General features: G+C 43.6%; 1 protein-coding gene across 1 annotated transcript; it reads left to right on the plus strand.

Moving 5' to 3' along the window:
- The first annotated feature begins 97 nt into the window (after positions 1-97).
- On the plus strand, positions 98-27,879 carry LOC306776302 (disintegrin and metalloproteinase domain-containing protein 10). The gene is made up of 15 exons (XM_079266947.1): positions 98-283; positions 881-1,028; positions 1,175-1,293; positions 1,666-1,818; positions 10,695-10,780; positions 11,583-11,705; positions 14,520-14,612; positions 15,141-15,309; positions 19,780-19,940; positions 22,942-23,113; positions 23,258-23,402; positions 23,585-23,768; positions 25,320-25,419; positions 25,764-25,984; positions 27,017-27,879. The coding sequence occupies exons 1-15, from the start codon at positions 220-222 to the stop codon at positions 27,119-27,121; spliced, it is 2,043 nt and encodes a 680-aa protein (XP_079123073.1). The 5' UTR covers positions 98-219; the 3' UTR covers positions 27,122-27,879.
- The last annotated feature ends 85 nt before the right edge of the window (positions 27,880-27,964 follow it).

Consider the following 27,964-nt stretch of genomic DNA (forward strand, 5'->3'; position numbering starts at 1 on the left):
AATATGTTGTCAAACAAGTCTGAATATGCCTTTCTGCTGTCAGTGTTCTTGTCTTCTCTGGGTTGAACTAACCAACTATTCCAGTGTGGGAAGAACACAGGTACGAGGCTGGTGAGGAGAAAGGTAAAGTCAGAAGGGATGAAAAAGAGACGGGTGCGAGCGAAGGAGAGGAAAGAAAAAACAGGGTAAAAAAAACAAAAACACACCAATGAGGAGACCATGGGGGTTCAACACTACTGGCTGCTGCTGCTGCTGTTGGTCGACTGCCATGACCAGATTTCAGGTAGTGTGGTGGTGGAGTGTGCGGATTAGTGTGCATGTGTGCATGTGTGTGCGTGTTTTTGTCTTAATGAGAGGTATTTCCTCAACTGCACCCTAAATAACGTGAGGTTGTTTGAGGTTGTACAGCCGTGTGTGTAATGTGCGAGAGTCAGTCTGTGTGAATGTGCATGCGGATTTGCTTGTATGTTGGCTGCTGTGGTGGACTGGCCTCCTCTGGGTCCACACATGTGTCAACTTGTCTTCTCAGGAATGCTGCAAACAGGAGGCTTAGTACAAAACCTGCCAGTGATGTAGACATAATAGTTGTATTGCTCAGTAGTGATTAATGTCGTACACACAATTATTAAGGGTGTTGGTTAGTGTTATTCACTCAGGAGGGGCAACAGTGATGAACACCTTGTGCAGGAGAGCACAAGCCTCTTCCAAAGATTTCTCTGGTTAGTCAGCACTTTCAGTCAACAGTAGATTGACAGATGACATGCAGCGATTGGTTCAGTGAAGACGATAAACATACAAGGTGAAAGTGGGCATCCTTGTCTGGTTACCCTGTGAGGTGTGAAGCTCTGTCAAGTTACTGGAAGGTCTTCCTTTCCACCAGGTGCTGTGAGTGACATCAGTCCATATATAAAGCATTATGAGGGCTTGTCGTATGACAGGGAAGATCTTCACAGGAAGCACCTGAGAGCCAGGAGAGCCTCACACCCTCATGAACACACACTGCAGCTGGACATGACTGCTTTCCACAGGTAACTTCATAAGTGTGCCAACTGTTTTAAAAGACCAAGTCTGCCTTAATGTATACATCCTTCTCCTGTTTGAACCCTTTATTCCTGTTCCATCTACATGCCTCCCACTAGTTGACAGAGCTTTGAGCTGTTTTTGTTTCCTGCAGGACCTTTCGTCTGCATTTGAAAGGCGATGCAGCAGCATTTTCCGAAAATTTCAGGGTGATCAGTGAAAATGGTTCCACGCGGGCTGACCTCTCCCACATATATACAGGAACACTAACAGGTGGGTATGACTGGGATGTCTGGCCCACCAGGGCTGGTAACAGTTTACCTGCGAGTCAAGCATAAGTGAATTTACTGGGATCAAAGTTTTTAATCACCGAACATCAACAGTCATTTATCTTCATGGTTTTGATCAAACATCTGTATACAATGTATTTAACTGTGCTATATCTTGAAAAGTAAATTGTTTGCTTTCTCAATCTTGCCTCATGTCTCACCTGTTGTATCTCTGTGATGTCTGAACTCCTGCCTTTACTCTTAAAATGTCTCTCAGTCTCTTATCTATTTAATCTTTCTGTCTGACCTTTTGGCTCAGTTGTCTCGTTCACCTCTCTGACCCTGACGTGTCATCTCTCTTGACCTGGTCTTGCAGGTGAACATGGTTCCTGCCATGGCTCAGTGTTGCAGGGTCAGTTTGAGGGAACCATCCATACAGACAACGGGACCTATCACATAGAGCCAGTAGATAGATACACCAGCAGCCCAACAGATCACCACTCTATAATCTACCACGAGGATGACATGGGTAAGACTACTTCCTGTTTTCCACTTCAGGAATAAAGTTGTCAGAACATGTTCTCTGCATAGATTTTCAAGCGTCTGTTGGCTCTGTAGTTACATCTATCTACCCTCAGTGTCCAGGATGAACAAATTGAACTTTGAAGCTTGTGCATCTAGACTTAAACTGTCCAAATGAAACGCCCTGACATTAGCTGCTTTTTCTGGTCATGTTATGATGATGGCAAGAGCACAATAAGAAATTCCTTTTTGTAGTAGATCTCCCCCAAAAGTTTGATTCATGGCCCTCTTGGCAGTCTCATACAAAGACAAACAACTACATCTAAATGCATATCATTCCTTCCTGTTATCCTCATTGCTCTGTTCCCACACAGAATGTGTTCATTATCTGCAGCTCTATACAAACTAATGTTACCAGTGGTCAATGGATTATCTTTACCTTTAATAAGGGGGAGTTATAATGTACCAGCAGAATCTATTTAGAGCTCTGTGGGGGTGGTGGCACCCTTGCTGGGCACAGGCCAAAGAAGAGACAAACCTAAGATGGTGTGACTTTTGAAGAAGGGGGAGGAGAGATGTGGGCTGAAGTAAGGAGGAAGTTATAATGGTGAAAGAAGAGGGGGAAGGGGTACAGTAAAATGCCAGGAGAAGAATATAAGTTTCTAAATTGAAAGGAGAGAATGATGTTAAAAGGAGAGAAGAAAAGAGCAGCATGTAGAGGAACTTACAGAGTTTGAAAAAGTTGGAAACAAACTCTTAGTTAGCTTAACATTAAGTCAGTTTATGGTTTGGCCAGATGGCAGTCATCAGTAAGAGCTGTCAAAATGTTCTTTGTGTATGTGCGTATGTGTTTCTATTTGCGTGTGTTTCTCTGCCTGCACAGGAATACACATCGGAATAACATTATTTCTAAGGCCATATCCACACTAGGCCGTGTCTCGTTGGATGCAGAGTTCTCAAATAGAACCGATCTCCGTCCACGCGGGAGTTTTCAGCATTATTGGACCATCCACACGGCAGCCTTCGAAGGCGGACAGCACGTGACCATTAACGTACACTGGGCATGCGCGTGATGGTGTAAACAGGAAGTGGATTGCTTGCTTAGTTAAAAAAAATATGGCAGAGTAATAAAGTAGTCTTTAATAATGAAAGGTTGAATTTGATACTTAAGATCTTCCTCTATAAACTCAAACAGACACAGTTCGTGGAAAGTTTTAGAAGTTTTATTTTTCAGACGTAGTTACAGCGCTGCGGGTCTCTCTCTCTCTCTCTCTCTCTTTACTTTAAAATGAACACTTACACGGAAACGTTTACTCGATTATGGTCCATAAATGTGGTCAACACACGTCGATCACTCGCTTCCATGTGTTGTTGTCGTGGGGGCTGATGAATGTAACGTTAGCTCCGCCATTGGGGTATTCCTTCATGAGATACGGCATCAGGGATAAGCTGGGTCACCCAGCAGAAAAAAGAGGGGCATCATCTTCGCCCTCTATCAATTCTTTAGGGCATTTGCTCCATCTTTTAGGGCACAACATCATGCAACAGGTCCGACTCGCAGGCTTCTAGGCTAATTTTAACATTACCGCCAATAGGGAAATGCTAACCGCGATTAGCATTAGCGAATATAATATATCTTCGTACATATTTTCATAAAGAAATACTTGCAGACTAAGGTCTCTCAAGGCTACCAAACGGAAAAAGTAAAATGAATCAGCGTCGATCACTCGTCTCTCACTCGTTTGCTCTGTGTTGTCTGTTTGTAGCTGTAGCTCTGAATAGCATTTATTGCTAACTGTAGCTTCAGACAGCCGCTCCGTGGGGGCTGATCGCTGATGGTCAAGCAGCTCGAAGAACAGCTCGCCTCCTCCGCATGTAGGCATTAGCAGCATTGTAAAATGACGAATTTAACTCCACAATAGCTGCTACTACAGACAACAAAGCAAGCAATCCATGTTGAAATGAATCGCTGCTGGTCGCCCGGCTGTTTTGTTTTCTTCCGGGTACGGGTCACGTGATAGTGAGTGTGACGAATCAGGGACGGAGACGTCATGGCTGGTAATAACCAATCCAGTAGCGAGCACGGGTGTGGGCTAATTTTTTCTAACAGACATCCGTATCCGACGTCTACACTGAACCAAAACCCCGGAGTTCTCAAATACCTCCAACTTCGGCGGAGTTTTCAGGTTCCTCGTTAAGGCTGCTCCAAAACTCCGGTGTGGTGTGGCTGCTCAGTGTAAACGTAGGAAAACTGGACTAGTGTGGATATAGCCTGAATGCGTCTACTCCTGTGTGTATTTCCACTCCCTGGTTCGTCATCTGGGGGAAACAAAGGTTGTTTAACGACCGTTCTTTCCCCTGGGCTGTAGGATGCCGTGAGGTCTTTCGGATCTGAGAAGGCCCATGGTGACCATTTTGCAACAAAAACAGTGCAATGACACTTTTGAAAAATTAAAGGCATAATTTTACATATTTGAATTGAATACTAAACAATACACATTAAAAGTATGAAAAACCCCATCACAATGTATTTTTTGAAGGGAGCATGAGTAGGACGAGAAATATCCTTTGATGGAGTCTAGACACTGGAGGTGGTGGGCGAAGGGATAAAGTTGCAGTGATTGGTCCCTAACAGATAGTATCATACCAGTGGAAAGTAGCTTCAGCTCTATAGACCTTTCATCACTTGCATAAATGGGAAGGATGCAGATTGATATGAGCTATCTGGACTACATGAGGCAAATATCTGGACTAAGCAGAAAATGTGCCACCAAGTGTGTGAATTAAATATTTGTAAGAACATGATTCACACTTTTGTGGTAAATAGATTAGAGGTTTAATACAAGCAATGGATATACTGTATATTCCTGAGGAGTGGTGTGCAGACTCTTTCATAGGCGGGGGTGGGGGTGGGACAGAGCTTAGTGTCATGTTATATTTAGGAATAAGATTATTTTGCACTTGAGCTAACCAATGGGGCACTTGAGGGCACTTGGCCTGACCAAAGGGTTATTCATGGGGCACTTGGGCAGTGACTTTAGGGCAGAAAATGCAACAGTCCCACTGCAGTACAGACTTATCCTGGTTTAAGAAGAGACATTTCAAGACTCAATGCCTTTTGTATGCCAGTGTTGTGTTTACCCCGATAAACTAAACTTCCTGATGCAACGATGCAACAATACAAGGAAATGTTACTTTCACTGTTTTCAAGCTGAAATGAGATTCAAGAGGCTGTGGCTTAAATTTTTATTTTTTTTACATTACCCTTAACAGTAGATCTAGTTTCCAACAGCTGCTGGGAAGTCTGGACTGAAATGTGACTATTTTTTTCAATTCGGAAATTGTTTTTTTCCAGGCAAGTCTTGCACTGATACGGCAGTTTGTGGTTGTAATGGAGCTTCATTCATTGCAATTTAATCAACAAAAGCAAATTTGGCAAAAACAGACCAGAAACATGTATCTCCTGTAATGTGATGGAGAAGAAAGAGACTCCGAAACAAACTGGGAAAGAGTTGAACAAGTAGAAAGGTCTGGAAGTAATTCTGTGGGTCAACGCCCGGCATTTAGGCCTCCACATCCACCTCCACCCCCACGGCTCACCCCCACTCATGCATGCCATATATATATACATCTGGTTTGTGATTGGCTGGAGGACTTTCGCAGTATGGTGTGATCCAATCATGTGCCTGTCCCTCATTGTCTGATGCAGGGATCTTGGGAGATTGTACTCCTGAATGTGTTATGATGTGGTGTGTTCATGGACCCGAATGCAGACTCAGACAGCAGAGTTCTATTTCAAAACCACGATAATTTATTTCTCTCAGTCAAGGGAAAAGACAGGAAATGGACAAAGTCAATAGGAGGCGTCTCCACGCCTCCGCACGGTTCCAAGCCGGAAAGTGGCTAATCCTGCTGAGCGGCAGACGAAGCCGACAGGAAAACTGTCAAACGTCAGTACGGAGGCACGTCCTCGCGCTCCGCTCAGATCTTAGCCGGGAAGTGGCCGGTCCGCGTCCGCGGCTGGCAGGCAGGCTGGATCGTCTGTATGACACCCGAGGCTCGAGTCTCTCTCCAGACTCTTCTGCATCGGCGATGGTTGATTTGGACTGACAGGACGGAAATCTCGACCTCTTGGCTGGGTAGAAGGGGAGGTTGGTAGCCAATGGAGGCCTCGAAGGGGGAGAGACCTGTTGCCGTGGAGGCTGTTGTGTGCGTACTCTATCCAGGCCAAGTGACGACTCCAGGAAGATGGATTTTCCGCCGCTACACACCGGAGCATGGCTTCTAGCTCCTGGTTCAGCCTCTCGGTCTGCCCATTGGTCTGGGGGTGAAAGCCGGAGGAGAGGCTAGCAGTGGCACCGAGGCTGCGGCAGAACGTCTTCCAAACTTGGGAGGAGAACTGAGGACCCCGATCAGAAACTATAGCCATAGGGATGCCGTGGAGTCTAAAGACATGTTGAACCAACAAGTCTGCGGTCTCGTGGGCCGATGGGAGCTTGGGAAGGGGAATAAAGTGAGCTGCCTTGGAAAACCGGTCCACGATGGTAAGGATGACCGTGTTGTTCTCGGAGGGAGGAAATCCGGTGACGAAGTCCAATGCCATATGCGACCAAGGCCTGTGGGGAACAGGCAGAGGTCGTAATAGTCCAACAGGGGGTCTGTGTGAGGCCTTGTTGCGCGCACAGGTGGTACAGGCTAGGATGTACGCTCGGGTGTCATTGTCCAAGGATGGCCACCAGAAGGAGCACCGGAGCCAGTTGATTGTACGTCTTATCCCAGGGTGGCCGGAGAGTCGGGAGTCATGAGCCCATTGTAGGACCCGGGAACGGCCGGAAAGGGGAACAAACAGGCGCCCAGGAGGACCACCTCCTGGGTCTGGCTGGGTCTGCTGAGCCTCCTGCACTGCAGACTCTATCGCCCAGGTGAGAACCCCTAGGACACAGGCAGGTGGAACAATCGTGTCCAGAGCTGGGTCAACCTCGTCTGGGGAAAACTGCCGAGAGAGGGCGTCGGACTTGATGTTCTTACTTCCTGGGCGGTAGGTGATGGTGAAGTTGAAACGGGCAAAGAACAGAGCCCAGCGGGCTTGGCGGGAGTTCAGTCGCCGGGCAGAATGGATGTATTCGAGATTTCGGTGGTCGGTCCACACAATGAACGGGTGGACTGACCCCACCAACCAATGTCTCCATTCCTCCAGAGCCAGCTTGACGGCCAGTAACTCCCGGTTGCCCACATCATAGTTCCGCTCGGCCGGGGAAAGGCGGCGAGAGAAAAAAAGCACACGGACGGAGCTTAGAGTCAGTGGTTGAGTGTTGTGATAATACTGCTCCTACTCCGGTGTCGGAGGCGTCCACCTCGACCACGAACTGGCGGCTTTCATCTGGCTGTACTAGGATGGGGGCTGATGTGAATCGCTCCTTGAGGGCATTAAACGCCCGGTCAGCCTTGGGGGACCAGGAAAAAAAACCACCTTAGAGGAGGTGAGTGGAACTGGGGGCCGGTGACCGGAAGTGGTTACTGGCTGACGAACCGGAGCCGGGAGCCTGTAGTTACACTCTCTCCGACGTTCCTGCATCCGAGTATCCAGTCGGATGGTGAGAGCGATCAGGTCTTCCAGTGTCTTAGCCTCCTCCAGAACAGCGAGCTCGTCATTTAATCCCTCCGACAGGCTGCTGAGAAAAACCCCCTTTAGCGCCCTCTCCTCCCAACCGGACTCTGCGGCCAGGATGCGAAAGTCAATGGAATGTTCAGCGGCACTAGCAGAGCCCTGACGGAGGCGGAGGAGGTTCTGAACAGCGACCTGAGAGTATGTAGGGTGGTCGAAAGCTCTCTTAAACGCCTCCAGGTATTGTCCAAAAGAAACCGTATCCAACAGGTTCTGAGTGAACCAGGCCTGGGCCCAATCGAGAGCACGGCCATGTAGTAACCCGGTCAGATAGGCAATTTTAGAACTGTCCGATGCATACGTGCAGGGCTGTTGGTTGAACACAAACGTCATCTGGAGCAGAAAACCTCTGCATCCTCTCATGTCTCCGTGGAAAGGTTCAGGAGACGGAACAAATGACTCACGGACCCAGGGATCTGCAGGTGGAAATCCTGCTGTGGCTGCTGGGTCCATAGTTATGGTCAGTCCGTTCTGTTATGATGTGGTGTGTTCATGGACCCGAATGCAGACTCAGACAGCAGAGTTCTATTTCAAAACCACAATAATTTATTTCTCTCAGTCAAGGGAAAAGACAGGAAATGGACAAAGTCAATAGGAGGCGTCTCCATGCCTCCGCACGGTTCCAAGCCGGAAAGTGGCTAATCCTGCTGGGCGGCAGACGAAGCCGACAGGAAAACTGTCAAACGTCAGTACAGAGGCACGTCCTCGCGCTCCGCTCGGATCTTAGCCGGGAAGTGGCCGGTCCGCGTCTGCGGCTGGCAGGCAGGCTGGATCGTCTGTGTGACACCCGAGGCTCGACACAGGAACGCCAAGACTACACAGTTGATCTCCGAGGAACTAACTGGAAGGCTTCTTCGTACAGGTGAAAACCCGAGGCTCGACACTGTACGGCAGGCAAGTTGAAAAAACGAAATGCATTGTTAGGAGCGGATCTTCAGAGAGTGAACAAATGGACTACTCACGGGTCGGAATACCAGGTAGCTAAACGGACGGACTGACAACTGGAATGAGAGTGACAGGAGTACTTATGTCAGCTGGAGGCGATCACAGGAGATGAGGCACAGCTGTGCCTACAGAGAGAGGCGCGGCAGTGGGCGGGACTCGTAGGAGGACCCTACTGAGGGAAATACAGCAGAGTTGGACACAAATCCTCACAGAATGAGTGTTTCACGCGCACCTACATGCACATGCATACACGCAAAGACACTTTGCATTCCTCCTTGAAGTTCTTACGGGTCACCACAAAACATTGCCTGATTCTGTCACTCTCATATTACTGCAAACGACATGTGAAAGTGATTATCATGTCATGTGACTCCACTGTAAGTTGTGGAATTCAAAGCCCCTTTTTGTACATAGGATTGTAGCTGGAATAGTTTGTTCTCTCAACATTGGAATCAGGCTATAACCACAGGGTTTGTGCTACATCCCACTGAATTATTTTACATCATTCTGTAACATTTTGCAGCAGTCTACTTTACTTTACATTTCATTATTTCCTCCATATTCATATGCAGAATCCCCACAGTCCCAGATTGTAAACCTAATACACTGGTATTACTGTTACACTGTTGCGGTGTCCTTTTGGCTCCTTGCATTTAGAGGAATTCTGTGTGTTTGCCACTGTCACAAGAAGGGCCAATTTATGCATTTGCAATACCTCCCTTGACTGCAATCCCATTTTATTGCATCAATCAAACGAAGCAGCCGTCCCAGAGGTGTTGCAAATCGCAGACGACGATGTTGTTTTGGTGAAATCACTTCACAGCGTTTTCCACAGGCCGCCCAATGGCTCCCACTCCAGACCACAATGCCGATTTCCAAATGTGGTGTCCTCTGGTCACTAAGGAACCAATTTCAATTGATTTCTGCACTTTTTGTTTGAACTGAAAATACTGTAAATTGTTTAGTATGGGAAATAACATGAACTTTTGTATTTTAAATCCGTAAAGTATAAAGTAAGCCTCCAGGAAACAAGCCTATCATCTCTGTTATGACAGGGGTTATAAATCAATAATTGTGAGCCAGTGCACCTGTTGAGTAAACAAGAGAAGCACGTGATCCAGTATCTTTACTTTGTGTCAAATGCAGAGACTTACTCTGTTACAAGACCTTGAAATCCCAGGAAAGATATCAGGAAACATCAGAATAACTCTTAATTAAAATCTCTTCCTTGATTTGATGCTGTCTCCTATCTGATAATGACTCTATCTGATAAATATTCCCCACATTTTATGGGCCCTAAAAGAGATAATATCTGAAATACCTGGGATGTTTCAATCAGCATTCCCACCCTGATCATTGCTCCTGGTGAAGCACACACACACACACACACACACACACACACACACACACACACACACACACACACACACACACACGCAACAGGTTGTACCATTTTAGCACAAACAACACATTTGTTCAGACTGTGGCCCTGGTCTACATCACTGGTGTGTTTATTTGTGAGCTAGTCTTACACAATGTCCTGTTTGCTCCAATAAATAAACAGTAGTGGGTTGAACCAAACCCGGTGTTTAATCTCTGTTCAATTATTTATTATGACTGGTGAACACTGTATTATTTGGGACACTACACCCACATTCAAGTGAATCACTGACGTGTTGCAAAAACGTTCAATAGCTGACGGAACATTTTCAAGGACAAGATTGCACATGACAGTGTTTGCAGATTTGTGTGTTTCAACCTGCATCTTTGTGTGTATTTGACTGAAGGAGGGTGTGACGGCCCTCTGGCCTGTTTGGTTGTACCTTGGTTGCTCTTCCTTTGCAGGTTCATCTATTTTGTAGGCAGGTCTGTCAACTTTTGTCCCTATCCCTATTTTGTCCACAGAGGACTATGGTGGCTGCCATATTACACTGCGGCTCCTTTTTTCTTGGGGGGGGGGGGGGGGGTTATCATTTTTGTCATCAACACCCATATATTTTCCACCACACATTCACACTTACACAACTGAATTTACTGCCATCCCCATCTCATCTCTTTTTGCGGTTTAATTAATGTTTCAGTAAATAAATCAGTTCATTTAAGTGCATTTTTGGTGTCCCTCCCTTTGTCTGCTATGGCGCTTCTTACCGGTAGTGGCAAGAGACAGATGACAAAGAAGATGAGACAACAAACTTGACAGAAAAACTGTTACATGTACCTCGACATATGCACATCTATATCTTCAACAAGAGTCTCTGCTTGTTTTTGTGTAGTCCTGCCATCCATGAGAACGGGCCCTGATGGATTCTGTGGTGCAGAACATCTGAGCCTCCTCGCCCAAAGCCTCGGACCAGATGAGGTAGGGCAGTCACACAAAAACACTTACGCACACTCTGCCTTGCTTTCTGTTTCTGTCCTCACCCTCGAAGCTTCCTCCTCTGCAAATCCATTTATAGACAATTAATTCATCATTGGGTCTGATTCATCTGTAAATATAAACTGACCTTTTTCATGAGCGCATTCATTCTTTTGGGCACTTTTATTTAGCCTGTTGTGTCACCGAGAGCAAATTACAGGATTTAATTCCAACAGTATGATATGACAGTCGCAGAAATGATGTGTAAGATACAGAAATCTTAAAGGTGAGCCGCCACATTTACAGTAAAAGTTGTATAGAGACGGTGATTGACTGTGATTATAAAACCAGGTGTGATGCAATAAACATCTGCCAAATCTATTTAGCTAATCTCCCCTTTGGGTATTTATGTTAACCTTTGACCAACTAGGTGGTGTTGCCAATGTTCATTGTTAACAATGGATTTCAGGACATTGGTATGGATCCATTTTTAGCAGCGTGCCTGTTCGAGTCATTGAATGGTCTGAACAGATGTTGTTCCAAGTGGAGCGTCCATGTTGTGTTCTTGTGTCTACATGTCCCACTGGGACATGCGGCATCCATACTGACATTGTGTGTTGATGTTTTAATACAGACATACTCAGGGCTTTATGACTTTACACCTGCAAAATAAGGATGAATATTCACTAAATCTAAGTACATGCAGGGGATTTAGCAGGATTCAAATCTGCCTTCTACACTGTGTCCCCTTTCAAGTCTGTTCAGGTGTGATTCCTCCTTCGTGTCTCTGCCATGTCACCCACAGGAGGCACCAGCGAGCCGGTGGAGGAGAACAGTGGATGAGTCAAAGACCAGCTGCCTGCTCCACCTCCATGCTGACCACCTCTACTACAAGAAGTTCAAGTCCGTTGAAGCGGTCGTGGCTCAGGTGACCGGTTCAAATCAGTTCTCATCATTTATCTTGGTTTGACTTTGACAAGACGTGGTGGTTTATATGTGGTACACACTTAGACAACAACCGTTCTTGATCTGCCGTTAGTCAAAAGCGTTAAAAACAAATTGGCAATAACTTATAGCCATATTTATCTCCACACAAAGAAGAGGCTCACCCCCTTCAGAGTGATGCCCTTAGATGCTGCTGATACCTGAGCTGCCCGATGTTTCGGGACACAGAGAACACAATGTACTGCGGAGCATTATAGTGTCATGGAAAATGCAGCAGGAGCATCAAAACATAACAGGACATAACATCGTTACAAGCCTGTCCCTGAATACAGTGTCCTGGATTTTGGGAACATGATGCTGCAATCAAAGTTCACCTGATGTAATTGTCAGTCTCACAATCTTACCTTGATGGAACAAGTGAAGCTATATGCAGGAGGCGCCATTTTTAATTTGTCTTGTTTCAAAATAGTGAACAAAAGGGGAATAGTGAATTTAAATTAGTTCATTGCTAAATTTCCCTTCATTAAGCTAAACTGACCTAATAGTCTGTGCTAATCAGTTAGAGTCTGTTAACAGATGTCGTTGTGAAATATTTAAAGATCTCTGATTAAAGCAGCCGTTTGCTGGGACAAGGCAAAAAGTTTGATCTTGACTCAAACTTTTTTTTCTGGCAGTTTTCCTCTGATGAGCAACATTTAACGACTAAGAGGAAATTAGAGGAAAACTTTTTTTTTTGAAGTAGTAGATTATTTACAATTGAGATATTCAACAATACTAAATAAAGGACCAAACTGTTGCCAGGCAGAAAAAAGCACCACATGCCAGTGCCTGCACATGGGCAAGCAGCTGTCACATCGCAGCAGTAAGGAGCCTCCTCGCTCTCTCAGGACATGGTGACACATGGATTGCAGATATTTTGCCAAATAAGGTTCAGGTGTAAAGGCCTGGCACGCCGCCAGTCCACAAGGTGAACAAGCAGGACCGGTCACCTCCTCTTCTTCCCTTCAGCTGAACCCAGCAGCCCCTGTATGTACCTTCAGCATAGAGTAACAACGCGCCACACCAAGGACAAGCTGCAGATATAGTTCAAAGTACACCATTGCAATGATGCAAACGGATTTGATCTGTTGCATTTAATTCCCGCTGTGAACTCTGAGGTGGTCATTACATTTAAAGGTCAAATATTTTTACCCCTCATCTCCTGCGCTCTTGACCTTTGACCCTATTAGAGCAACAAAACGTCTGCAGCGAGCCTCAGAGCTTCCCCGAGGAGGGGTCGGTGGGTGAAAAAGCATTAGTTTGATCTTCAGAATAATGCTCTTTTTTCAGCTCAAGCGGCACACAAACCAGAATTTACAGATGCAAAGTTGAAGAGGAAGATGCATTTTAGTTTTTTTTTGCTTTGTCTTTTGCGTTGGCTGACCCGCGGTGAACTCGGATTTGAGTCACATACTGGGTTAAAAGCTGGCTGCCTGCTGGCGCGCCTGCATTGCCTCAGTGCCATGACAAAGATAACAGTCTTTCTGTGTTGAAGTTTCTCTGTCTGAACAAAGCGCTTGTCATTGGGGTCAGCGGTCACATGAGATTCGACCCTGATATTGAGTTCAGCCACATACTGATATGAGAATCCAGTGCCATAGCTTCAACATGGATACTTTGTAGTTCTCCCTAAATTAAAACCAATAAACAGTATTTATTATTGCATTCCATATTTGCTACGAATTAAAAACATCACAGATGTTTAATTTAGTTTGATTGTTTTAGATTAATTCTCAGCGTCTGATACAGGTTCAGTTTCGAACAAGTTTTACATTTGTAATGTTTTTAATTACATCTCTGCAATCAAAACAAGGCCAGTTATTGAGTAACTACGTCTGTCATTAGCTGCGGCCACACTATTCTCTCTCTGGCGTTCCTCCTGCTGTTTGTCCTCTCATCACTTCCTTTAGAGTCTTTCCACCTTAAACACACACACACACACACTTGCTGTTGTCTCTGGTTCAGTGCCAGACCTTTGTTGCACCGGTTGAGAAAATACACTGTAAGTGATGCCGCGGTGTGATCTTTGAGTATAAATAAATAGACAAAATGCTGTTGTCACAATCTCTGCTGATCTGGTTTGAGTGTCACTTAATGCGTTTGGTTTGAGGTGTCAGTATTTACATTTTCGGATAATCCCCGCAGATTCTACTGTATGTTCATGTCCTGCTGTATGGACTCAGACCTTCGCATGTGACTGGTTTGTACATGTTGTGGATGTGTAAACGGTTGTGCCACCCAAGCTTGCAAATACTTTGTGGATCACCTCACTTGACTTTACAGATTACCTCGCGGGGTATGTTAATGAATCATGATCAAAACTTGGCCGAGGATGTATGGGTGTAAACCATCGGATAGGTGGGGCAGTTCAGAGAGAGTCAACTATATTGTCAAAACGATAGAATGCTAAATCTACTTAAAATACTATTTTGGGATTATCAAAACCTTCTGTCAGTAATTTTACTTCCGTCTGATGCTACGGTGGCCCTGAGAACTCACTGTGAAAAAGAAGGGAAACAAAGATGACATCTTCACCAATTTCACAACCAAGTGGTGAATCTGTTTGTCAGTATGCTGTCAGTTTTTTTAAATGCTGCATATGTGATGTCACATTGAAGAAAATATGATGTTCTTCATTTGCTTGTGTTTTGTCCAGCTGTTTGTGTTTTTCAAGATGCCACGTAAACTTCAGCCACCCAGCCACTATAGTCTGTACGAAGCAGGAGATGTCATTGATGGTTTTCTCCCATAAACGTAGGTTGCCTCCTACATACGAGCTGTGAATGACATCTATGGCAAGATGGACTTCGCTGGAATCAAGCTGGTCAACTTCAAAGTTAAATCTCTCCGCGTAAGATCCCTCTGCACTCAAGCAATGACTCGATTGTGCCACATCTTAGGGCTGTCATGATAGCAGATTTTCACTACACGATTATTGCAGCCAAAATTATTCACAATACCAATACTATGACAAAAATATTTATCAATAATGTTATCGTTCAAAAACATCTTTAAATTTTTATTGTTTGTTTTTTCTCTTTTTTGGCAAATGAATTACACTCAAGATACAAGTGAGAGAGAGCCTTTAACCATATTAATTACACAATATTATCATATGTGTATTATTAACATGATATCAACATTTCATTTTTGGGCTGACGCACCTCAGATGCAGTTCTCTGATAACTCCCTACATCAAATTTGTATTGCACAAACCCTTGAGAGAAATGCATCAGATGGTGCATATGTGCAAGTGGTAGTGAAACTAGTACGGACTGTCAGCCTCAACACTGTTCAAAATGACTGACGTACGATGCTAACTGTCTTAGAGCTGTGCAGGAGGTATGTAAAGTGAGCGCCTTGTCTCATGTCTCTCCAGGTGATGACAGAGGAAGTGCAAAGCGATCCTCTGAACCCTTTATACATCGGGTCTGAGAAATTGTTGAGTCTGTACTCCGAGAACAACTGGGGGAACTTCTGCCTGTCCTATCTGCTCACTAACAGAGACTACAGCGGAACGCTGGGGGTTGCCTGGGAGGGCAAAGCTGGTGAGTCAAACTCACTGTGACACGAATGCACGGAAATCACAAACACATGCACGTACACATACTGAATATATACAGTGATTCCTGATTTGCATATTTGTCTGAGAGCAATGAGGTCCTAAAATCCGTAAGGTGCCCTGAATTGTTCTGGCCTCCCCACATTAAAAACGACATGTTGCTGTGGTATTATGATTACTGCCATTACCTTGTTTTGCTTAAAGGACGATGCCATAAAACAGCAGGCTGATTAATAAGAACAGTAGTCAAACTGTAATTATATTACTCAGACATATTGACGTGCAATACAATTGTCAAGATGTCTGTGCAATACAATTGTCAAGATGTCTTTTGTGCCTTTATGTATCACACTGTGCAGACAAACATTGTTCAAACTTATGTATAAAATGGTGCACAAGGAATTAAGAATATTTTCATTGGATGGAATAATATATATAGCCTTGAACTTTTAAAACATCATGTAGCTTGTGGTACAGAGTAAATATTGTATGGTCAGACATTATGGAATTAGATCATTTCAACAACATTAAAGCTACTAAAGAGCTTTATGGTTGAAACACTAAACCTAACCCTGGAAACAACGTGGGGAAAATGTGTGTTGGTGGGTTAAATTGCCTTAATCTAAAACCTTCACCTAAACTTAGCTTTAACTTTGTCAAAATTACTTTATTACTTCACCTTTAACAAAAATATTTTAACCTTAACCCCCCAAAATATGTAGGAGTTAGTGGACATTAGAATACATTGAACAGATTATTACACATACAATATTCACAGCCCTCTAACAGAAAGGACACACTTGAAAGTTTTGTGTTGAGAACACATGGCGGGCTGAGCAGGAAGGTGAAACAGATATGAGTCTGTCCACGATAAAAAAATAGAGAGACATCGAAGGTGAAATAATGTTTTGCTGTTCTGGCGCTCTGTTTAAATCTCTGCATGAAACTCTGTTGATCTGCCAAAGTGCAGCGTCTTCTCTGGCAAACAGGACTCTCAGGCCTTCATTTGACACAAGTTCGCTAGAGGTGGCCTTCAGCACTCCTAGACACACTCACAGTTTGCACAAAGCAGCTGTAAACACTCGCACTACCTGTCTCGTCCATTAGTGGGGTCAGTTAGAGTTGCATTAAAAATGCATGTAAGCCTCCCCTGGTTTTCCTGGATCAAATGATGTTGTGGCACACAGAGTTGCAGGATTAACAGCTCCTATTGCAGGCCTTTTATACAAGCAGCGTTTTGATTTGAGAGAACAAAAAACAAGACGTGAGTGAATTCCTCAATTAACAATCACCAGTGATTTGTATTTAAAGCTGCCTGCTGTTAGGCTGAAAATCATTTGAAAATGCCATCTAGGGACTACATTATGGACATATCGTATTACTCTCTTTTAATTGTGTTATATACAGAAAAGATCTAAATGACGTATCACATTTACAAAAAAATTGACAAATAAGCAAAAAATACAAAAACAAATACATCACACTCTCTCGTTGAGAATTAAGCAATAACACTTCTTTTTGTTCTTTTTAGAAGGGACAATTTCCATAATGCTCTTTTTAATTCTTCTCAATGATGCACCATTACAATTCAGTAAAATTCGGAAATGTTTCCCCTTGGGAAATATAGACTTGTACTGTCGGAGAAACTCCCAAAGCAATGTCACTGAACTTGATCATAACTCTAATATCTGACATTTTATCAAAGAGCAATGTCCATAATTTGCTTTAAGATTTGAAATACAAACAAAATTCACAAACTCTCTCAGTCACCTTATATATTTAGGACATTATAGTTCCATGACCTAAATAGACAAATTCACTACAACGTAACTAATAAGCCACGTCTATCAGCTCTGGTGACAGACTCTCTGTGTGTCGGAGGAAGTTGGACACGTATGTTGGAATTATTGTGGGAGGAGGTTCTTCCTTCATGTTTCTAGAACGTTCACTCAGACGCTGCTTATGATTGGCTAAACTGAGGGGCGTGTGAGCAGACCACCACAATGACATGAACCTTTGACACGCACACGCACACACACACACACACACACACACACACACACACACACACACACACACACACACACACCACTCCCAGACGTCTTAGTGAGGATTTCTGACTACATTCCCCAGCTTGATCGCCATGGTGACATCTCACGTGAGGCACAAACGGGACAGATTTTCAGAAAGGTTAGGCAATCTATCTTGTGAGCATATGTATGTTGCAGTGGTACTTCCTGGTCCAACAGTGGTTATGTCTCACTGTTGAAGCATATATATATTACCATTAAGCATGAGTCAAATTGTATCACAACTGACATCGACGAGAGCGAATACAACAAAATAAGTCTCAAGTTTAAATAAGTTGAACAAGCCGCATTAGTGAGTAAATCCTATTAAAATGTGGATAAATCCCAGTGAAATGTGTAATGTGAAGGTCAATGAACTCTGGAGACAAAGAGACCAGTGATGGAAAGTCATCGGCTTCAGTTATACGACAGAGAGCAAATCCACTGTACTTTTCTGAGAACTTTGATCGGTGTTATTTGCGGTCAACTCGCTCTCTGTGTCTGTTTTTGTTGTTAAAGGTGTTATTAGTACACTCGGAATCCCCCTACTTCTTCATCCAAAGAAAGACAGCCCCTTACTATTGTTTCTCTGCTCATAGTAAACCATGTGAAAGAGTGTGTGTGTGTGTGTGTGTGTGTGTGTGTGTGCTTTTATATGTTTGTGTATGATGTTATGTGATACCAAATATTCCTAGAAGTGGGAGTTACTGTGTGTATGTTTCTGCGTAATTGTGTCTTGTTTCCTCCTGACGGTGAGTGTGTGCATTATGTTTCTCCGGACTGTGTTTTTACAGCCAGCTAATAATAGGAGTCTTTCATTGTGACACCTTTCTGTGACAAAGACAAGCGGGAGGAGGGGACAGAATCGCTCTCTGCTCGCGCTGCCAAAAACCACAACGCAGTGCGTCCAAAGTAAGCTCTTTCTAGGAAACCCGGCTCCTTGAATGGCCCACCAGGTAGGCCATTTTAGGTCAACAGCTGGGAATGCGAGAGAGTTGCGTCCAGAATTTTTGATTCGTATGGCTGGATTAAATATGTGTTATTATGAAACGGATGTCTTTATACTTTTGGCAGAGAGGAGTATTAACGATGACAATTCCTCTCAGCTGAAAAACAAATCAATGTGCTGTCTAATTTCTGGTAAAAGTCGTCATATCAAACACCAAGGGATAAAATAAAGTCTAATACTGTATTATCTCTGGCAGTGTCCTTCACCCGACACATGACAGTGGCGTAACTGTGTCCCTCCCACAGTACCCTCATTGTTTCTACAAAAACATAGACAAGGGGCACTGTTTTGATTTTTCAACCTCCAACGGTCCTTCACCGTCCCAGGACGTCACACTTACGCCCACTGTGTCACAAAAACATGCCGGTCGGCGATCCAGATGCCCGCGCCTGGTTCCCACATTTCTCAACAACGGCTGAACTCAGATTTCTCTGAAACTGGCGCTGAATATCTTCAACAGACACACATCTCACAAGCCTTACCCCTCAAAATGGTAGTGCTGACCACATTGTGTAAGAGGTGTTACATAAAAGGCACGCGACTGCATGAGAGCCGCTGAGACCTCCAACCTGAACCTCACGTGTGCGTGAATAGAGGGAAACCAATAAAGAAGAGAGAGGATGGACACATGGAAATAACTCCCACTGCAGCGGATTGAAAGACTTGGTGGTGACAATAAGTGCAGACAAAATGATGATGTAAGAGCTTGAATAAAGATGGCTGTCTATGCTGTTGTGTAATAATTGGCCCATATGTGCTGTATAATAAGACCGCATTCAAGTGTAAGATGCCACAAATGGTCTTGTTGAAGTACCTGAAGTCAAGTCTAACCGCTTTACTCAGATCCATGAGCTGCCTCTCTGAGGAACCCTATCACAGATGCTCGGTTCGACCTCTGGGATTCGTTTCTGTTAAAGCACTCCTCTGGCTGGCCAGCTGGAAGATGATGTCACAACCCAGCCACCCATCCATGTGAATGTGGCCAGCTGTTTGTAATTGTGGGATTACCCGTGAGGGATATTGCGTAAACCCAAAGGCAGATTGAGACCATTGGAGGCTGAATGGCTCTGCAGGCTTTGATGTGAAACTAAAGAAGCTCAGCAGGTCCGTTGGTCTGTCTGTCCATACCTCCCAGACTGGGGCCTCAAAGGTCGACGCTTCAGTGGCTGAACATTGTTGGTTTACAGTATTTCCAGTAGCAAAAGGATAATTCTGCAACCATACTGTACTGCAAAGTGACAAGGGGGTATGTTTACATTAGGTCTGACAAACTCTGCTTTTTTATATGATATTATATTTACTTTGATTGTCATTTAACCGATACAACCTCAGTGGAAACCAAACTCCTGGTTTATCCTCTCATCTGTGTGCACTTCAGGTAACTCGGGCGGAATATGTTCGAAGCAGACCCTGCATAAGGGCCGGATCTCCACCCTGAACACAGGTCTGGTCACAATACAGAACTACGGACGGTTCCTGCCTCCTCGACAAGTCCAGCTGACCTTCGCTCATGAGCTCGGCCACAGCCTGGGATCCCCGGTTAGTCGCAATCACTGAGTTTACAACGTACTTAAAACATCTGTTTGAAACTGAATGAAGAGGGGGTCTTCCAAAAGTGTCTCAATCAAACCAATCACTCATGGTTACAATGAATAGTACACAATTCATCCCATTACATTCCCCTGATAATGTGAATTTCTTTTTGTGGCCTACATTAATATAATTTGCATGTCATATTTAAAACTAAGATTCCTTTGCAGATGTAGAAAGAAAAAAGAACTCCAACAAATTCAACTCAGACTTAAGGTTAAGAGTAGACAGTTGCAGATAGCTGTCAGCTGTCACTGAAATTGCACAATGTAGAGTCTGTTTTGAGGGTGGATTTTCCCTTTAAATTATTGTTCATTCATAGTGGTTTACAGACATATTACATGGTGTTTTAGGGGTAGTCCTTCAATCAGAGGATCGAAGGTTCAATGGCCAGCTCCGCTAGTTCATGTGTCCTTGGGCAAGACCCTTAACCCTAAATTACTCCCGCAGGCTGTGCCTGCTGTGAATGAATGAGTATGAATGGTGAGTTTGAGTCCTGATGGGCAGGTGGCCCCTTGCATGGTAGCCCCTGCCATCAGTGTATGAATGGGTGTGAATGGGTGAATGATGACATGTACTATTGAAGTGATTTGGGTAGTCGGAAGATACAAGTACTATACAAGTACAAGTCCATTCACCATCCATTTACCAATGGCTTTAAAGGCTTTTTTCACATCAGACATTCTTACGTTCCAGTGGAGGATATTCACAGGATATTCACAGGTCTAATACCATTTTGCATTGCAAAGTGTTCAGGATGCTGGTATTGGTATTGTGAAAGCTTGTTTAATCAATGGAGCCATCGACTATGTTATTATTTACACCTGTGTTTGTATTTCAGATGTTTGCTGAACTTTACCAGTTTTACTCTGAACCCATTTTCTAGTCTAACATGAGGCCGCCTGGGTTGTGTACTGAATGATAATTCAACATGACGAATCCCTGTTATTGAAAATGTAGACATAGCTCACGTATTCTCACAAGGCATACATGGTTGTTTGCACTGCACCGCAACAAATTTGCCTGCGAATGATTCACTTATGTGGGCATTAGCGACCTTGGCCTGCAGTGACTGGTTCGTTTCATAGATACTCTTGGCTCAGCCTCGCTGGATAATCGTAAATAAGAGAACGGGAAGATCCCTGATTTCTCTCGCCAACGTTATTTAAATTTTTAACCTCTACTCTCACCAAAACAACACACAGCTGATGTAAACACACAAATGCAACCAGCTGTGTCCTTGTCTTTTGGCCGCCAACACCTGCAACCTTTCTCCCAAAGCCCAAAATGCCAGCAGCGTTTTTCACCCTGCCCTTTGTTATTCACACTTGCACAGACCAATGAGTCCTCTGGGGCCGTTCCTGACCAGATTAGTTCTGCTGTGTCAGAACCTGGAGGCTTTTTATCAGTTAAACTACTGTAAATGATGGTTTCCTGGCTCCTGTGACAGGCATGTCTCATTGTTTCCAGGCTGCAAAAAAACACACAAAGAGATGTCAGCACGGACTTCACCTGAGATTTGTAGCAAACACGGTGGAGGAAAGAGGGGGGGGGGGGGGCTTTTTACCCAGTTACCCTTGGTAACGAGCTGCTTTGGCCTTTGGCCTACTTCCCTTGCAACCACACATTCATACAGAGGCTTTTAGAACTGTGGGCCATTGACCAATTTGCTGCTCAGGTAGAAATATCTATCTAATCCGGCTCCTTCCTTACATTTTATTCACTATTAGTCGCTACATTTTGTATACATATAACTTTAAATTAGGGCAGCAACTAACAATAATTTTTTTAATCGATTAAGAATTATTTTGATTATTATTCATAATTTTGACTGTAAAATGTTAAAAAATAGTTAGAATCTTTGTTATAATTTTTCAAACCCCAATGTGACATCATCAAACCAACAGTCCAAACCAAAATTATAAATTGTTAACGAGATAAATGCTTGACATAAAATACAATACAGTGATTACAAGCCACAGCATTTAGAAAAGACTTGACTTCTTGATGGGTTGTTTGTCCTAAAATTGCATCTTGGTCTGTTGTACCAACATCTGTAAAACCACTACAGGAGTTCAAGGAGTTAACAGGAAGGTCAGGAAATCTGCAAATTGACACAGTACAGTACCATACTTCCCTGTTCCTCCTTTTCTTACTGCTTCCCACTGTTTCCGTTGTTATGACCGCAGCAGTAAATGTTAATCCCAATGTGAAACCAAAAGACACCAATAAATAACAATAAAAACAAAAACAAATCTATTATTCTTTTAAAACCACACCAACATCTGCTGTGAAAGGCAGTTTTGTTAACCACAGAGCAGCAGATACTGACAGATACAGTGAAGACTTTATCATTTCGTCCTCTAAACTAATCAAGAACAGATGCAGAAATACTTTAAAACAGGAACACAAAGATGATCAAAACATGTTCCATGTTCATTTCGAGGCTCACCCGACCCTTGTTCTCTTAATTCACCGGTGAGTTTGACATCCAGAAAACACCAGCTCTACAAAATGCTTCACGAATACGTCTCTGACCGCAGCAGGAGGAGCTCTCTGTTTCTGTTCTCGCTGTGACATGACATTCCTCATCGGTTTCATGGTCATCAGATATCAGGGAAATCTTTTGACTGCAAAAAGTATACGTTTTGTTATTTGGAAATATAACAAAGATATTAAAGTTACAGAAAAGTCTCTTCTGCCCTTCCAGAAAGGGCCTGTCAAATAACTGTCCATGAAAACATTTTCAATGTCTGCGATGATGACCTTTAACAAATGGTTCCAGCTTGATCATTTGTTTCCCGTTGCTGTTTCTACCTACGGCTGAGCACTTTTAATGGAAATGTCCAAAAAAACAGTTTATTCCATTTGCTGAGTGTGTAGATACATAATAAGTCCAGAAAAACACAGGAATTAAAAGCCAATTTCTGATGTTTTGTGCGTGTTCCAGCACGATAAGGGCTCAAACTGTGGGAACCTCGGCTCCAGCGATGGCAAAGGCAGGTATCTGATGTTCCCTGAAGCCACAGACAAGGTGCGTGAAAACAACGACAAGTTCTCGCCCTGCAGCATCGACCACATCAGCAAGATCCTGAAGCTGAAGAAGGATGACTGCTTCGTGGGTGAGGAAGAAAAGATCAGACAGTGTCCACATGTTGCCTGCTAAGTTGGGGGCCAGATGTGTGTATTAGTCACTGTAAATAATTATACAGTCTGTGTGTGTTTACTTGTGTGTGTTTATCTGCATGCCTGCTCTTTCTGGCCAGTCAGCGATCAGCCCATCTGTGGAAACCAGATTGTCGAGGAAGACGAGGAGTGTGACATCGGTCACAACGACACCGACCTCTGCTGCTTCAGCGCTAAGCAGCCTGTAGGAGTCCAGTGTCGCCTCAAGCCTGGTAAAGCCTGCAGGTACACCGACCAGTAGAGTCTGCATGAAAGCATCGAGCATTGAAATTTACACACGTCTAACCACATTCATCGAAACTATTTTGTTGATGTTCTAGCTTCTCGGTGCATCTTTTGTTTTGTTTGTATGTGGCTTTCATGTTTATCCGTCACCCTGGCTCTTTGTGTACGATGCTTTCACTCAGTCCGAGTCAGGGCCTGTGCTGCGGTCAGGACTGTGGGTTTAAGCCTGCGGGTCAGACCTGCGATGAGGAGACAGACTGTCAGAGAGAGGCTGGGTGTTCAGGCATCTTCCCGCATTGCCCCGAGCCAAGCGCCAAGGAAAACCTCACAGTCTGCAGTCAGGGCACGCGTGTCTGCCTGAACGGGGTGAGGCAGCCGCAGCACCGCGTGACTCAATATGTTCTAGCTACATTGCCCAACAAGCCAACGTGTGCAAGTGTACAGTGATGGTGCAAAGCTGGTCCTGAAAAGAAAAATCATTATGTTTCAGAGTTCATTCTTGGCCTTGGAAACAATCTCACCATCAGGTCCCTTTAATAGTTGTTCTGGAGCTTTCAATCTTATTACATGATCTTCAACTCACGAAAACATTTTTATTTATTTATTTTTATTAAAACAATCCTCATATTCTGTATTTGGTCAAAAACTCATGATGATGATGTGAGGTCATGTAAACTTTTTCAAATCAATCTGCGTTTAACTGCATTGTCACACAGTAACAATGTGGACAATTAATGGAGCAAAAGGCTCCATTGAACTGCAGGAAATATATTTCAATTCCAACCTGTATCACCTGCATTCAAGTATACAAGAAAAGCAACTTTCACATAGTAAGAGCAGTGAAACACTACATTTTAGTCGAATAAAGTTACTTTTGAATGATGTTCTTTAAAACCTTAAAGTGACTATAACATTAATTGGAATACCTTGCATTTCATTCTCTTATTGTAGTTAGAAATAAGTTCGAGCTATTAGTAGATTATTGTTATTAAGAAACAAATTCAGTGCCATGTGAAGTGTTTATATATCAGCTGCATGACAAACAAACATAACGTTTTCTGGTTTCAATCAGATGTTTCTTCAAATAAGTGTGCTCACGTGCTCCAACGCAGCATTACAACACAGTGCTAATAAGAAAAGATCTGATCTGAGACAATAGCGTGTGACTCCATGTTTGTTCTTGGCCAGATTTCCTCCTTTCTTAAATGCATTCTGAGTATTGGTAATTGACGATGTCTTCTTAGCAGGAGAGGCAAGGAATTCATTCCAGCTGTGAATATTGTTCTCCCCTGAGGTGCTAAGCTCTGAGGATCTCATCCAGGAATATTGTTCACAACAACTGGAAAAGCAAAGGAATGAAATAATACAAAAATGAAGGTGGAGTTTTAGTTATCGTCTTCAAATCAATCGTAAATTATTTCAACTGACTTACTCTGGAACAAACAGAGTTGAATCCTAATTTTGGTTCAGTTCCTCAAAACACCATCTTCACCTTCACCTTCATGTTTATTTCAGCCTTTTGAAGAAAATCAAATGTGTGAATCTGTGGCGCTACTGATTCCCCAGATTTCTGGTAATCTGGAAGAAGCCTGAACACCAGTTCCCAACCATTGTAAAATAAATGTTTACATCAAGAAACACATCTCACAAGTGCCTTCACAATGACACAATTTACATTCGTAAAAATAACTTGTCACAATATGCTGTAGTTCATGGGGCAGGTAATCTGTTACTCTGCCTCTTTTTATTTTCATATCATTCAGAGATGAGTGGAAAGGAATGGATGCCTGGAACCGAGGACAAATCACATAATACTTTCACTTATACTTTAAGTTCTTCAGCTTTATCCAGAACCAGGGATGTTGAATTAAACTTTACTACGTCTTCTTCTTAATGAGCGTCTGGTTCTCTCTGCAGGTCTGTGCAGAGTCTGTGTGTGTGAAGCACAGTCTGCAGCAGTGCGACTGTCCAGGAGACTACATGAAGGAGAAATGCCACATGTGCTGCCAGCAGCCCGGTAACTATACAGGTCAATGTGACCTCTACCACTGAGGAATGTGTTTACACTTTGTGTCCCAACACGTCAGCCTGTGTCAATTTGTACTGAGGTTACTTAATTGTTTTCCAATTTTCCAAAACTATTGCAACAGACATAATCTGACATGATGGTTTGTGGTTCTTGTTGTTGTCCCGGATGATTTGGTGCAAATGAGAGGGAATTTGTTTTTCAAATTCCTTTTCTTTTCGTTTGTTTTTGTTTGCCGAAGATGTACCGAAGTCAGACATTTTTAAATGATATACACAGTGGCTTTAAGTAGATATGATATGTATTACAGTACATCTGATGTGTTTCAATGGCAGATAAGCCTGAGACATGTGCCAGCACTACCTCCTCCGTGCTGTCCCGTCACTTCCAGAGGACGGCGTTGCCGCTGGTCGCCGGGGCTCCGTGCTCAGGGAACCGGGGATACTGCGACAAATTCCACATGTGTCGTCTGCTGGATGCAGACGGCCCCATCGCAAGACTGAAAAACTCCTTCCTCAATTTGGATGACTTCGACGACATAGCAGAGTGGATGAAGGTGAAGGTTTCCTATGATTAGTTTAATAACACCTATAAAAGATAACAGCATAATGTAAAATGATGCTGGGTGATGCTGTAAATCAGAATCAGAAACGGTTTAGCACCACGTACGTTACACATACAAGGAATTTGGCTTGGTGATTGGTGCATAACAATGAACACATAAAATAAAAATGTGAAAAAATAAAGGTGAAGAACAGCTAATATGGACGTCATCACACGAGGGAAACTAAAAGGAAGCACTCAACATGGTGACGGCTGAGCCGACGGCTTGCAGCTTACTGTGCTAACAGCGCTAACAGTGCAAACAACGGCAACAGCGCTGACACAGCTAATAGTATTTGCAGAAGCTCAGATTACAACACACACAAAGGGAGAGTGACTTTTATTCTCTGCTAGAGCTTAGGCTACTCATCTATGTCTTTACTTAGCAAATAGTTACATTAATGCCCTGAGAGGCTGTTTCGCAATAGTTTCATCATTTGACTTTAAAGGCATCCTGCTGAGTTTTTGACCTAGTGGCTGCTGTGGAGTAATGTTTTGGTGAGCAGGTCCTTCTATAGTTTTAATTGTGCTGTACATTTAAGCTGTCTGCAGCAGGCTGTAACAGCTGCTGGTGATAATGCCCCTAAAAGGCATACACGATGTGAATGTATACAAGTCTGTTTTTGTTTATGATGAAAGCTCGACGTTGTTTATCAAATCAGTGTTTCAGTTACCAGATTCCTTATTCATTTTATAGGACATAAAGTTGCTCCACGGTCTCAAATGACCTGATCAATGGCGTTCTGGCCATCAGGTCGGACAGTATACGCAAAATGATAATTTGCTGCATTCTAAGGCGGTGGATGTCGTCTTTGTTAAAAGGCAGCAGATGTTTGCTTGATGTGACATCCTCAGCTCAGTGTTAAACTTCCTGCCCTGATAAACCCAAAAAGCTGCTTCAATCTAATTTAGGGGGCTGATGTTTATAGTTCATGTCAACAGTAATCCAAAACTCACATTGAATATTCGTATGCATCCGCTGCAGGTTTATTGGTGGGCCATCCTGCTGGCTATCGTGACGCTGTCTGGAGTGATGGGCGGCACTGTCTGCCTCTGCGGCCACAAGCTGGACACCAGCGACTTGGAGTGACCTCTGGCTTTTGGTCATCATTGGGAATATGCAGTATTCTCATTCAAGCCACACAAATTCATTTCAATCAGGAGAGACTTGTTTTATAATTTAACAACGATTTATTTTACATGCATCAAATATGAAAAGTGCAAATTCTTTGGCGATTGGACTCCATCCTGAAGTACTATCAGCGAGGGTAGGGATACTGAGGTCCGATAGGCCTAATCCCCCCTGGAGTCCAGACACTGGTGGTGGTGGTGAAAGGAGTTGCTGCAATCTGATGATGAATGAGGAGCATGACTGACGCTGACGCTGACAGCAGCACAGAGGAGAACACTACTTAAAGTTTGACAGCAACGATATGATTGGCTTCAGGAACCGGTGTGCAGAATCTGGTTGGTTACTTAAAAGTGCACGCCCCCAATCAGCTGACAGAGTACTTACAAGGAGAGGAGAGACAGAGATGAGGAGTGAGTGTCTTCCTGACTGAACTTGCGCTACTTTAGGATTCATTCATCTGGGATTTTTAAGTGTCAAAGTCACATTGAAGAGATTGAACTTTGTTCCACAAACCTGACCTGTGACGACTCTGCTCAACGCCTCTCACGCTCTTTTGGTAACTGATATCTTTGTGCGTCACTGTGCAGCTGACGTTTATTTCTGTCATTTGCATTGCATGTTAACAAGCTAATAAAGTCACTGTCAACATGTCTGTAATCTCAAAGAGTACTTGTTTACTATTTATGATTTACAGTAAAGACACAAAGTATATTATTAAATCTATTCACTTAGTTACTGTACTCATTTCTACTTCTATTACCACTTGCTTCAGAGCATCGTTGTAACAGTTCTGAATTTTCA

Source organism: Melanostigma gelatinosum (genome assembly GCF_949748355.1).
Source record: "Melanostigma gelatinosum genome assembly, chromosome: 4".
In the NCBI taxonomy this organism is placed as follows: Eukaryota; Metazoa; Chordata; class Actinopteri; order Perciformes; family Zoarcidae; genus Melanostigma; species Melanostigma gelatinosum.